The sequence below is a fragment of the Mus pahari genome, chromosome 6, assembly GCF_900095145.1.
Source record: "Mus pahari chromosome 6, PAHARI_EIJ_v1.1, whole genome shotgun sequence".
Lineage (NCBI taxonomy): Eukaryota > Metazoa > Chordata > Mammalia > Rodentia > Muridae > Mus > Mus pahari.
Genome location: NC_034595.1, coordinates 80518525 through 80531434, shown reverse-complemented (window position 1 = coordinate 80531434; position 12910 = coordinate 80518525). Strand labels below are relative to the sequence as shown.

The window sequence follows — 12910 nt, the reverse complement described above, 5'->3', positions numbered from 1 at the left end:
AAAAAAAAAAAAAAAAAAACCCAACAATAACAAAAAACAAAACAAACAAACAAAAAGCCAAAGCCAGAGGCTAGAGACACGACTGAGAAGTTACTAACAGGCTGCTCTTACAAAGGACCTGGGCTTGAGTCACAACACCTACACTGACATCTAACACCCTCTCCTGACTCTGTGGGCACTGCATGCACATGGTATACAGAGTAAAAAACAAAACAAAACACCCCCTAAAACACTCCACAACAACAAAGCCAAAACCATGGCAAACAAAAAGACCCCAACAATTTCCAAATGCATCATCCTTCATTCAGTGACAAGGTAAATGTTAGCTAATAAATACGGTAATATGTTTGTAGCTACCCTCCATGATCACAAATGAAGGTTGTCTGCTCCCAGGATCTGCTTAGAGGACACAGATACATCTACGCCCATGGTGGCAGCTCTTGCTTGCCCCGCTCATCCATCCGCTTGCACTCAGACCTTCAGACCTACCTTTCTTGCCATTGTTGGAGGGTGTAGACTTCCCACTATCTGAGTTCAGCTCGAACACTCTTAAGTCTGTGGGCACCTCCTCTCTCAGGGTCTCTACTCTAGCTGGAGGCCTGGGTTCTGAGCCACTGGCTCGGCCTGCAGGGGTTAGAGGCTTGGAGGGAAGTGGGGGTGGGGGTCCAGTTTCACCCTCATCCTCAGCCAGACTCTGTTCTTCCAAAGACGCCTCAAACAGCTTTTGGGACAGGTCTTTAGGTAGCTCAGCTGCGGGGGTGGCAATCTGGGTCACGAGGGAGATGCTCTCGCTGCTCTCCGATGGGGTGGCCTCTGCAGGGGGCTCCACTGGAACCTCCTCACAAGGGCTCCGGGGAGCAGGCTCATCTTCAGGGGATGCAGTGGTTTTGGTCTCTTTTGCAATCTTTGCCTCTTTTGGAGAGGGTGCAATGCCTTCAAGCTCCTCTGGAAAGACAGGTCAGAAAAGAGGCCGTGTAATTTCAGTCAGCCCCAAGCAGCCTTGAAACATGCACATCCTGTCATGTTTACCATGATGAAGGCTAGCCTGTGTCCCTCACGGCTACTCTAGCCCAGGGAGACATCCCTGATAGTCAGTGGCACACATACAGTGGCCACGCTGGACTGTGACTCACAGCCTGAGACAGGCCTGGAAGACGGTCTGCTCTGGGTTTGGGCCAGACTCATCTCACTGCAGTCAACACTCAATCTGCTACCTCAGTGAGAAGGACAATGGCTTCTGCTAAGGGCTAACCACACAGGAAGCTCTTAATGGAAGCCGGACATACAGTGTAAATATTTAACACATCCTGAGCCACAGTCTTGTCTTCTCTCTTCTTTTAAATGTTGTTTTGAGATAGTCTCTTTATGTAACCTTGGCTGACCTAGACCTCTCTATGTAGACCAAGGTGGCCTCCAATTCACAGAGATCTGCCTCTTGAGGGCCAGGCTGTTGAACAGCAATCCTGCAGGCTCACGTAGAAGGGTGCGGGGGGAGGGCTCTAAATGTTTAGCGGGTTCCTCAGTAACTATGTAACACAGTAACACAGCAGGTTCACGTGTGACGTGACTTCTGTACCCACTCCGGGTCCCATGAGCCCTGTGTGACAGGCTGCTTGTCATTTCTGACTGTTCGCTCCTACACTGTTTCACGCTGGCTTTCCCCAGGGATGCCATGTCTCTGCAGGCCTAGAGTACCACAGGCGCGTTTGTCAGCATCTCATTTCACTGCCTCTTACCTTCTTCTTCCTCCCAGCCAGGCTCTTCAGAGAGACTCTGGTCTGCCCGCTGCTTCAGGGCATCCCTCCGGGCCTGCTCCTGAGGGTGAGAGAGTAATGACCAGGAGGCTCGGGTACCCTCCTCTCAGGCCTGACCCTAGAGCCCTTGGCAACTCCAGAAAGGACTATAATCTTCAACTCTTCCTTGTCTTGACAAAAATTCAGCCTGCTTCCCCCAGGGCTGGGAGGGTAGGGTGGTCTTCCTGGGTGAGCCTAGCATACCTGTTCAAGCTGGTGGACTTTATAGAAATACCGATGCCAGAATTCCGAATGGGAAACAGCTGCTGGAACCTGGAGGGAAAGGAAAATAGAGGTGACAATTTGGGCAGGATGAATGGGGTCGTTACTAGTCTGCTCTCAGCCATTCCTGCAGTCTAGACACAGGACGTGGCTTAGTCAGAGCCCTTCTACCCCACTTTAATTCCAACCAAACCCATCTTCTGGGCCAAACTTCAGCCAAGGAAGGAGAACAGTACCCCTATACCAGTTGGCTGGTCTTTCTCTCACCATTCTCTGTCTGCCAGAAGCTGGTAAACTAGCCTCTCTCTGGCAGTTTCTTGGCTCAGCACAGCCCATTGGGCTGTACAGGGTCTCCCATTACACGTCCTTCCCACTTCCCCACAACTCAGGCTCGGAGCTGAGCTTCTGCCAGCGGGATCCTCACCATCTTGGTATAGAGGGCTCGGATGGAGGGGCTGCCCACAAGGAGCTCTGAGATCTCCCCTTTCTTCTCCTCCAAGCAGAACTCAGAAAGCCAGGCGTCAAACAATTCCAGGGGCCCTGCAGAGGGACAGATACCAACTGTCAGTTCCCTGTGTCTAGGGAAAGAACACTTGAACTAGAGAGAACACTTGAGCCTGTACTTGAACAGTAAAGAAAGCACAAGGGATCTTTCCAAAACCATTTGGTCCAAGGGGGGAAAGGTGAGGCAAGGTGAAGGGGTGGGTGGGTTCTTCCAAGATCAGAGTCTCTAGAAAGGACTCCAGTCTCCAGTATCATCTATCTCCGCTGCCACTTCAGTCCTCAGCATGCTGTCTGCCCTCCCTTACGTCACGTGACCAGGAGCCTCTGCCCTCCACTTTCTCTCAACATTTACCTCACCACTCTGAGTCTACTTCTCCCCTGCTGTCTTCTTCATCCAGACTCTGACCTTACCACTGACGTGGGATCTCTAGGCACCCCTACCTCACCTTCTGCCATTAGTCTCATCAAGGCCTCAAACTCTTCAATAGTTCTCTGCAACTCTACAATGTGACCTTTTAAAGCTAGGGTCCACAGGCGGGAATGTGTGTCTGTGTATTTTAGCCAGTGTCTTGCTATATAGCCCTGGCTAGCCAGGAATTTGCTATGTAGACCATGCTAGCCTCAAACTCACAGAAATCTGTATGCCTCTGCCACCCATGTCATAGGATTAATAAAGGCATACACTAACATACCTAGCCTTGTAACATAAAACTTTAATATTTATTTAATGTATGTGAGTACACTGTTGCTGTCTTCAGACACACAAGAAGGGGGCATTGAACCCAGTACAGATGGTTGTGAGCCACCCAAGTGGATGCTGGGAATTGAACTCAGGACCTCTGGAAGAGTAGTCAGTGCTCTTAATTGCTGAGCCATCTCTCTAGCCCATAAAATTTTATAGAAAGGGCTCATCACTGTTTGCTTGTTTGTTAGTTAGTTAGTTTGTTTGTTTTTGAGACAGGGTTTCTCTGTATAGCCCTGGCTGTCCTGGAACTCACGCTGTAGACCAGGCTAGCCTCATACTCAGAAATCCGCCTGCCTCTGCCTTCCAAGTGCTGGGATTAAAGGCGTGCACCACCACCACCCAGTGCTTGTTGTTTTTGAGACAAGGTTTCTCTATGTAGCATTGGCTATCCTGGAACTTACTGTGTACACCAGACTGGCCCAGGACTCACTTAGCTGTGCTAGCCTCTGTGCCATCACTGGGCTCATCATTTTGGTCAGGTTTCTTTCTTTTCTTTTTTTCTTTTTTTTTTCTGGTAGTAGAGATTAAACCTATGGCCTTGTGTATGCTAGGCAAATATATCCCAAGTCCTTTTCATTTTTACTTCAGTAAAGGTTTTGCTAAATTGCCCAACTGGGCTCTGAACTTATTATATAGCTCAGCCTAGTCCCAATCTTTCAATTCTCCTGCCTCACTCAGCTTCCAAGTAGCTGGTGTTATAGGATTCTGCTATTGTACCTGCCTGCTGGCAGATTTTTAAAGGCCTGTATAACTAAAAAAAAAAGCCTACAAGCATTACCTTGAGTCTTTCATGACCAAGCACAGCTGCTCTCTCTGACACACAGCCCCCCAGTCATTCCCTGGCTGCCTTCACAGCTGCATCAACTCTGGTTTAGTGTCCCCAAACAAGGGATCACTGTTTTTTCTGAATTTTCAAACATATTCTTCTTCTTCTTTTTTAAAAAAAAACATTTCTTTTTTAAAAGATTTATTTTATTTAAGTAATTATGTTAAGTACACTGTAGCTGTCTTTAGACACGCCAGAAGAGGGNNTCAGATCTTGTTACAGATGGTTNTGAGCCACCATGTGGTTGCTGGGATTTGAACTCCGGACCTTCGGAAGAGCAGTCGGGTGCTCTTACCCACTGAGCCATCTCACCAGCCCTTCTTCTTTTTTGTTTGTTTGTTTGTTTTTTCAAGACAGGGTTTCTCTGTGTAGCCCTGGCTGATCTGGAGCTCACTTTATAGACCAGGCTGGCCTCGAACTCAGAAATCCGCCTGCCTTTGCCTCCCGAGTGCTGGGATTAAAGGCGTGCAACACCACACCTGGCCCTCAAACATATTCTTACCCTTGCCTGAATAGCCTTCCACTCCTAAACGTTATTTCTAGGCTCCACAGGCTAGGTTAGGAGCATTTCTCTGGATGCCCACTACCCGTCATTCTGCAGGAGTCAATCTACTCTTTACTACCCCTGCCTGATCCCTTGTCTTTCATTTCTCTCTCTTTGCAGCCTGGCTCTGAAGGAATGGACAGTCTGAAGGCTTACTCGTTTCTGTTTCTAGTTTCCAGAATGGGGCATAGTGGACAGGAATGGGGTGGTGGTGGGGTTGGGGGAGCAGTAGGGATAGCAGCAATCTGAACAGAGAAGACGAGGGGCCCTGAGAAAAAAGCCTTTTCAAGAAACAGTTAGGGTGACGATACTTGAGGTTCAGGGAGGAAAAGGGACGAAGCCTAACCTACAGAGTATAATATATATATTATATATATTGGTCCATGACACCTAAAATAGAAACCCAGCACCCATATCCCCCCACGTGTGTGCCCCAGAAGTCCACTCCCACCGCTTTCTTGCTCACCATCTGGTTCGTTGCAGTACGTGGCCGGGTCTGACTGCAGACTGTAGAGACGAGCCTGTACGCAAAAGACAAGAGTGAAGAGAAGTTCTGGGGAGGTGGATGCCCAGTGACATCAGCTACAAGTTGGTCCCCCTGTTGGATGTCATTTATCAGAGATCACAGTGGCTAACCCCTCAGGACGGCCTCAGAAAAAGCCTCTTACCCGATATTCCAATCCTGAGAACCAAGAAAACACAGTAAGCAGATTATAAAACCATATATACAACTCCTTTTGAAATATGTGAAATTAAAAAAAAGTCAAATGCAATTATGTTAATAAAGTCCAAACTTAAGGACAAATTGTGAGATAATATAATTGTCTCCAAATCAAAATACAACAAGGCTGAGTGGTGGCACACGTTTACTGACCCTAGCACTCGAGAAGCAGAGGCAGGCAGATCTCTGTAAGTGTAAGGCCAGCCTGATCTACATACTGAGTCCCAGGCCAACCAACACTATACAGTGATAGTGTCTCTCAGATAAAATTAAAATTTAAAAGTCCATCAGTAAAGCTGGGCAGGGGGCAGCACAGCCTTTAATCCTAGTACTGAGGAAGCAGAAGCAGGCAGATCTGAGTTCAAAGCCAGCCTGGTCTAGAAAACAAGTTCCAGGACAGTCAGGGCTACACGTAGAAACCTTGTCTTGAAAAATCCAAACCAAACCAACCAAACCAACAAACAAACAAGAAAGAAAGGAAGGAAGGAAGGGGGGCTGGAGAGATGGCTCAGCGGTTAAGACTGCTCTTCTGAAGGTCCTGAGTTCAAATCCCAGCAACCACATGGTGGCTCATAACCATCTGTAACAAGATCTGACACCCTCTTCTGGAGCGTCTGAAGACAGCTACAGTGTACTTACATATAATAAATAAATAAATCTTTAAAAAAAAAAGAAAGGCCCCTTCTAGCCGGGCAGTGATGGCGCACACCTTTAATCCCAGCACTCGGGAGGCAGAGGCAGGCGGATTTCTGAGTTCGAGGCCAGCCTGGTCTACAAAGTGAGTTCCAGGACAGCCAGGGCTACACAGAGAAACCCTGTCTCGAAAAACCAAAAAAAAAAAAAGAAAGGCCCCTTCTAGCCGGGCAGTGATGGCGCACACCTTTAATCCCAGCACTCGGGAGGCAGAGGCAGGCGGATTTCTGAGTTCGAGGCCAGCCTGGTCTACAAAGTGAGTTCCAGGACAGCCAGGGCTACACAGAGAAACCCTGTCTCGAAAAACCAAAAAAAAAAAAAGAAAGGCCCCTTCTCCCTCCCAGGCACAGAGTGTGGTCTGTCTGTCTGTCTGTCTGGGAACATCAGCAAGCGAGTGCTGGTGATGAGCCACTCTGAGAACCTAAGACTCTTATCATAAACAGTGCCAGTAGTGCAAGTGTGGAATGGGAATCCAATGTGGCGAGACGCAACGAGGCCCTACCACCATGACACCACTCTGCGAACTCAAGAGAGACTGACCACGCAACAGGAGACAGACATACAAACATACTGCTCTAGCTGCTGCTCACGGGTCCTAACTGCTACACTTAATTCTAGCAGAAATTAGTCTTAAAGAACCCACATGTGAAGGAAATTATGGCCCAAAGATATTCTCAGCGTCCTTACTATGGTCGACGCTGAAAGGGATCCAAATGTGTGACACCAGAGTGAACAGATAATGATGCACTCTGTCCTCACTGCAGTGATGTAAAGGTACTCAGAAGGGGCTAGGAAAGAGGCTAACACCTTGTTATATAGCTCTTTAAAATAATACATTTGAAATGTACTTTTTAAAAGGAAAATCCTCAAACTATCTTTATTCATGTTTGTAAAGAACAACAGCAGCAATATGGAAGGTTAGGAGCCAAGCAGAGGTTATCTCTGGGTAATGAAATCATGGGGTTAGGAATACAGAGGCAGAGAGGCAGAGGCAGGCAGATCGCTTTGAATTCTAGGTCAGCATGGTCTACAGAGCAACACAGACAGGGCTGTTACACAGAGAAACACTTACTCAAAAAAACCCAAACGAACAAATGAACAAAAAAAGGACAGCAGTTACCTACTTTTTTACTCATGTTCCCCAATTATACAAATCTATGTATATTTTAAACCTGAACACATGATTACTCCTATGATCAAAGGTTGGTAGGGAGAGTTTTCAATCTCCAGCAAAGGCTGCCAGCGAATACCTTGGTGCCATCATATGGCTCAGCTGTGCCAGAGGGCGTACCCATCAGGGTGATGACATCGCAGTCAATGGTTTTGTCTGGAGAGGGGGCGAAGGTATCTGAGATCACCCCTAAGAAATCGGATAACCCCTTCTTCACTTTTTCCGTTGCTCCTGAGGAGCCTTCAGTCTGCAGAGAAAACCAAAGAAAGGAAGACAGTATGCTAGGGGCAGGACTCAATCTGGGGTAAGTATCGGGGAGGATACAGGATCAGAGCAAAAATCCTTCTCCCCATCTCAGACCAGAGGAGGTAACCAGAGCCCCCCAGTCCCAGTTGGGATGTAGAACGAGGTCAAGGTAGGCATGAAGAGAGCTTCAACAGGTTGTCACAACGAAGTATCAGGCAAGGTTATCAAAAAGTGTCAGGAGGGCTAGGGAGACGGCCCAGGTAAAAGTGCTCACTGTCCCGGCCTAACACACACACACACACACACACACACACACACACACACACACGAAGACCCATGTCACTCTAACAGGAGAGAAGGCCCAGATGGGTGGCAGTGTTGAATCCCAGATCTAACACTGGTGGCTCTGAGACTGAAATCTTCTCTGAGTCTGTCTTTTGTGGATAAATAAGTCATGGATGTTATCTGACATACGTTTTTATTATTGCTAAGGAAGTAAAATATCCTGCAGATGTTGGGCAGACATATGGACAGCCAGCCTTGTTTGACACAGGGACAGTTGAAGGCAAATGATTCCTCTGGAGGCACAAGTAGCCATCCATCATGGGTCAGTATGCCATTTGTTTGCAGGGATAATGAACTGAAAGGCAGGCCAGACTACAACATCTTATGTAAAACTATAATATTAATTTTGCTTTGCTGATACAAGATTCTTCCAAGTGTTCGTATATATCGACATTATCTCTTCTTCTTTAAAAAGTTTGTGTGTGTGTGTGTGTGTGTGTGTGTATTCATGTATGGATTTGCAGGTGCCAGAGGAGGGCACTGAAGCCCCTGGAATTGGAGTTACAAGTGGTTGTGAGCTGTCTGACACGAGCCCTGAGGACTGAATTTAAGTTCTCTGAAAGAGCCGTCCCTCCAGCCTCTAGCAGGATTTATTCTTGATTGAGCTGCCTACGCATTTGCAACCCAGAACCTATCGTAGCATCTGGCGCACATGCTGCCAGAAGTATACAGTCATAAAGATAAACCAATGAAGTGGTGCTTGTTACAGGTTAGACTCACAACAGTTTACCAAGTACATTTGGGCTGGATTTTCACATAGGGCCATGCCCACCCGGCTCCCAGGCCAGAGCAGTCAGTGAGGGGCGGTCACTCAAGGTGTGGCAGTACTCACGGCCAGCTTCTCCTTGACCACACTGGCTGTGGCTGCTATGGTGCAGGCCGTGTCATGCTGTACCACCTGGGTAAATTCTGTCAGGTCCCGCTTCATGAACTCCAGAGCTTCCGTGGACTATGGAAGACAGAGAAGGAGGACAAAGCTGGAAGACTCCAGCATCCCACGTACTTATGTGGGAACGTGAGTGACCTAAGAGCCCTAAGAGTGACAATGGGAATCATGCTGACTTGTCCTGATTCTATAACCTGGGATTCCCTAGACTAAGGACTGAGTCTCAGCTCAGGCACTCACAACTATGAGACCACAAGTCATTCATTGTTTTTCTCTTAACAAATAATCTCAAAACCAGAACAGCATTAAAAACATACACATAATTTCCAAACAGGCTTTTAAAACTTGGTATGGGTGTTTTGTTTTGTTTGGTTTGATTTTACGAGACAGGGTTTCTGTGTATCCCTCACTGTCCTGGAACTCACTCTCTTACACTCAAAGACTCCCTGCCTCTGCTTCCCAAGTGCTGGGATTAAAAGCCCCCCCCCCCTTTTTTTCCTCCTAAATCCCAAAAGAATGGATTCTCTCCCAGGTCTTGGTTCCACTCTTCCGGGCTTTGAATCTCCATCAATTTCTTTGGAATGAGTGATAGTTGCCTGTCTGGCTGACCTGCTTCAGAGCTAGTTTGAGCCAGCTGGCCCTCTGCTGCCTGCTTGTGACTTCCTCATCTCCTGCTCGCCAGCTCCAACATGACTTCCTGGAGCACCTGTGCTCACCCCACCTTGCATGTCCTCTCACTTCCCAGGGGATCAGTCCCCTCAATGTTTTCTTTTGAGGAGGTTTACTATGGAGGCTGGTCCCCGCCTCCCTCCCAAGGGCCGAGATGACAGATGTGCACCGTCATGCCCAGCCAGAGCGTGTTTTTGAGTATTCTGGTTTTTCCTAGGATAGGCCTGCCTACTTCTGACCTGGCATGACACAGTGGAACAATAAGGAACCACTAAGAGGGTGAAGCATGTGGGACACAATGAGATGTTCATTTTTAATATGACACTCTTGATATTGGCCCATTTTTAGCCAGTAAGAGTAATTGTCCTAAGAGCTTAGCACCAAAGTGTCTAGAGAAAGATGCAGGTGTCGCCTGCAAGAAGTGCACAACAGAGCCTGCAAAGCCAAAGATCTTCAGAGCCCCATCTTTAAAGGGCAGGTAGAGGGACAGGAGTGCAACACTCAGGAAAGAAACATCTGCACAATGCACAAGGGTGTGGAGAAAGAACTGGGAGAGAGATACAGCACAAAAGTCAAAAGAGTGACAGTTAAAAAAAAGATGGGGGTAGGGTGGGGTGGGGAGCATGGTAGCGTCAACGGCTGAAGAAAGTTCCAGAAAGATAAGGGCTAAAAAGCACCCAGTGGAGCTGGCAAGTGTGAAATGGGTGTCATTACAGATAAGTGTCCAGGTGGTGGCTTCGGGGCGGGGAGGGAGTCACCCGAAATCAAGCTTATTGACGTCGTATTTTTAAAGTGTGCCAGGCTGCTGAGCACGGACTTGAGGGGAGAGTTTCTGAAGTCAAGGGGAAGAGGAAAAGAAGAGGAAGAAAAGGTCTGTTGGGGGGGGGGTGTGCCTGGACCAAGTGAGACCGGGCATCTGTCGTGGGGGAGCACACAATGCAGCAGAGCCTTCTCTGTGCTGTGTCTGCACATGCACTCGGATGCACTGGATGGGTGAGTGTACAGGAGACTCACGACAGGAGCAGGAAAGAAGCGAGCAGAGGAAGGCAGATTACACGGCCCTCTCAAAATGGAACAACGTATGCTAAGAGAGCAGGAAGACACCGACTCAAATGGAGCTGAGATGGCCAGCAGCAAAGACGGCAGCAAAAGAGCAAGGGAAAAGTTGAAAAATGGCGACGACGTTTTACTGAGTCACTTAATAAAGAGCGAGTGCCTGTGTAACACCTAGAGTGCCACATATTGTCTTAGTGTTCTGTGTATTATCATGTAATCCTCATGACATTAGAGAGGTACTGTCATTTCACAGTGAGGAAGTGAAGCTCAGAAAGGTTAAAAAAAAAAAAAAAGGAAATCAACCAACTTGCCCAAGTCATATGCTACATGCCTTTAATCTCAACACGCAGGAACACAAGGAGGTGGATCTCTGTGAGGCGGAGGCCAGCCTGGTCTACAGAAGGGTTCCAGGGCAGCCAAGGGCGACATACACAATGAGACCCTATCTCAAAGCAAAACAAACCACCACCACCACCCATAACAACAAAATAACTTGCCCAAGTTCCCAGAAATGTAAGGAACTAAAGGGAGAGATTCTCTTCCTGAGGTCAGCTTTGAAACACCCGGGAAGTCCTCATGGGACGCGACACCTGCTGAATATCACACTTTCTCTGCATGCTTCCTTGAGGTCTCATATTTAAAGTCCTGCCTCTCCATCGTCAACAAAACAGCCAGCACAGGGAATTCTCGGATGTGCTGAGCTGTAGCTTGAGAGGAGGCTACCCCCAGGAGAATGCAGACCAAGGAGAAACCACGCCCCCACCCNCCCACCCCCCAAAAAAACCCACTCCTAAAGTACTGGGCTGATCTGCGATCAGAAGCCTCTCTGGAGTCTGCCCCGAAGCACGACTCCCTTCATTTGCTTGAGGTAAACAGTAATTAGTTATTCCAAGACTTAGTTGGGCTGCCTTTAAATAAAGGAATGTGGGATAAAACAGGAACACCAACTGGCATTGCCTACTACTGGGACAAGCATTAGTCACATCACAGTACTTAGCCAGCCACTTCCCCAGGTCTCCACTCTCTGGCCATCCCCCACATCCCTCTGCAAACCAGTCACATAGGCACCATCAGGTACCAGCGCATATGGCAATCTCCATCTCTACGCGGATTCTTGGCTACACCTTCCTTGGCATGCCCATGACTCCCTAGCCTGGACAACTAGGGACTTCCCTTTCACGGTATTCACAACAGTAACTAAGCAGCTATTTTGCTTGACTGCCTCCACACCGGACGGACCTTTGTGAGGCCCATGCCCGTCTGTTTGGCTGAGGTCTGTATCGTCCCAACCTGTCTCAAGAGTAGCGACTGTCATATATTCGAATACTTAACATTGCTGTTTAAGAGTAAGGTGTTGTTAGTGGTCGGGTTCTACCCTTGTCTCGTAAATGGCCTCACAGAAGCTCAAAAACAAAATCCAAGCAGGGTCTAGCTGGGGTTGGGGTTGGTTGCGAGGAATCGGCCGCGGTGCCCAGCCGAGGGGAAGGGTGCTGGCCCGGCTTACCTTCTCTTTGACTGCCTGGTAGCTCTGCTGCAGCCAGCTCCGCCACCACCCCACGTCCTCCCTGTGGAAGACAGACACATCTGACGGCCCTGCCGGGCGACTCCTGCCCAGCCTCCGCTGGGGCCCGCGGATGAGGCTTGGCCGGCCGCTTTCCCATGCCCTCGCACCACGCCTCCGCTCTGCCTTTCCAGCACAGTCCGCACCCGCACCGGCAGCCTGTCCCCAGCAGGGACCCCTGGCCCAGGACCCCAGCCCTTGGAGAACCCAGGCCCCCAACGCCAGAAAACGGAACGCCGAGCTCACCCTTCCGCCATCTTGCCAGCATGACATCACCACTATTTACCGACCTTTGACTTCCGACACGGCACCGCCCCCTCAGGCTCCGCCCCCGAGAGCGTGCCCCAATCTTAACACGAGGGCAGCTCTCCGCCCAATCCCCGCCCCCTACAGCCATGGGTCTCGCCGTTGTCCAATCCGTGTCCCGAATGCGATTTGTCCCGCCTCTGAACTCTCGATCCAATGGTGTTTAAGATTGTCCTCGGGTCCCACCAACCAGCCGCTAGCTTTCCCGGTAGCCCCTGACTACAGAGGCCTCTCTGGGCCAATTTCGGCAGGCCCCTTAGACCACCAATTAGAAGGCGAGGCGAGTTAAGGAGGGGCCGGGTTCGAACGTTGTGTTCTGAGAATCTAGTGTTGGTTCTGCCCCCCTTTGTGAAGCCAGCCGCTTAGCAGCTCCTTAACGATCTGCCGCAGGCTAATTTAGCAAACTCGGATTGCGGAGCTCAGAGCCAGAGTAAGGCTGTGGGGGAGAATCCAGAGACTAACTCGCAGCTCTCCTCGGGATGACTCCCAGGATCCTTGGGAGAGGCAGATACTTGATACATAGTCTCTTTCTTTCTTTCTTTCTTTCTTTCTTTCTTTCTTTCTTTCTTTCTTTCTTTCTTTCTTTCTTTCTTTCTTTCTTTCTTTCTTTCTTCTTCCTTCC

General features: G+C 48.9%; 1 protein-coding gene across 1 annotated transcript in view; it reads right to left on the bottom strand.

The window, feature by feature from the left end:
* Bsdc1 (BSD domain containing 1) overlaps positions 1-12266 on the bottom strand; it is a 25604-nt gene extending 13338 nt beyond the window's left edge. The window contains exons 1-9 of the mRNA XM_021200037.1: positions 12229-12266; positions 11926-11986; positions 8643-8759; positions 7299-7466; positions 5101-5155; positions 2440-2555; positions 1998-2066; positions 1737-1815; positions 490-945 (exon numbers count right to left, since the gene is read on the bottom strand). Coding sequence (XP_021055696.1) covers positions 490-945; positions 1737-1815; positions 1998-2066; positions 2440-2555; positions 5101-5155; positions 7299-7466; positions 8643-8759; positions 11926-11986; positions 12229-12239 — 1132 coding nt within the window. The 5' untranslated portion in view covers positions 12240-12266. The remainder of the gene's footprint in view (positions 1-489; positions 946-1736; positions 1816-1997; positions 2067-2439; positions 2556-5100; positions 5156-7298; positions 7467-8642; positions 8760-11925; positions 11987-12228) is intronic.
* Between the last annotated feature and the right edge of the window lie 644 nt (positions 12267-12910).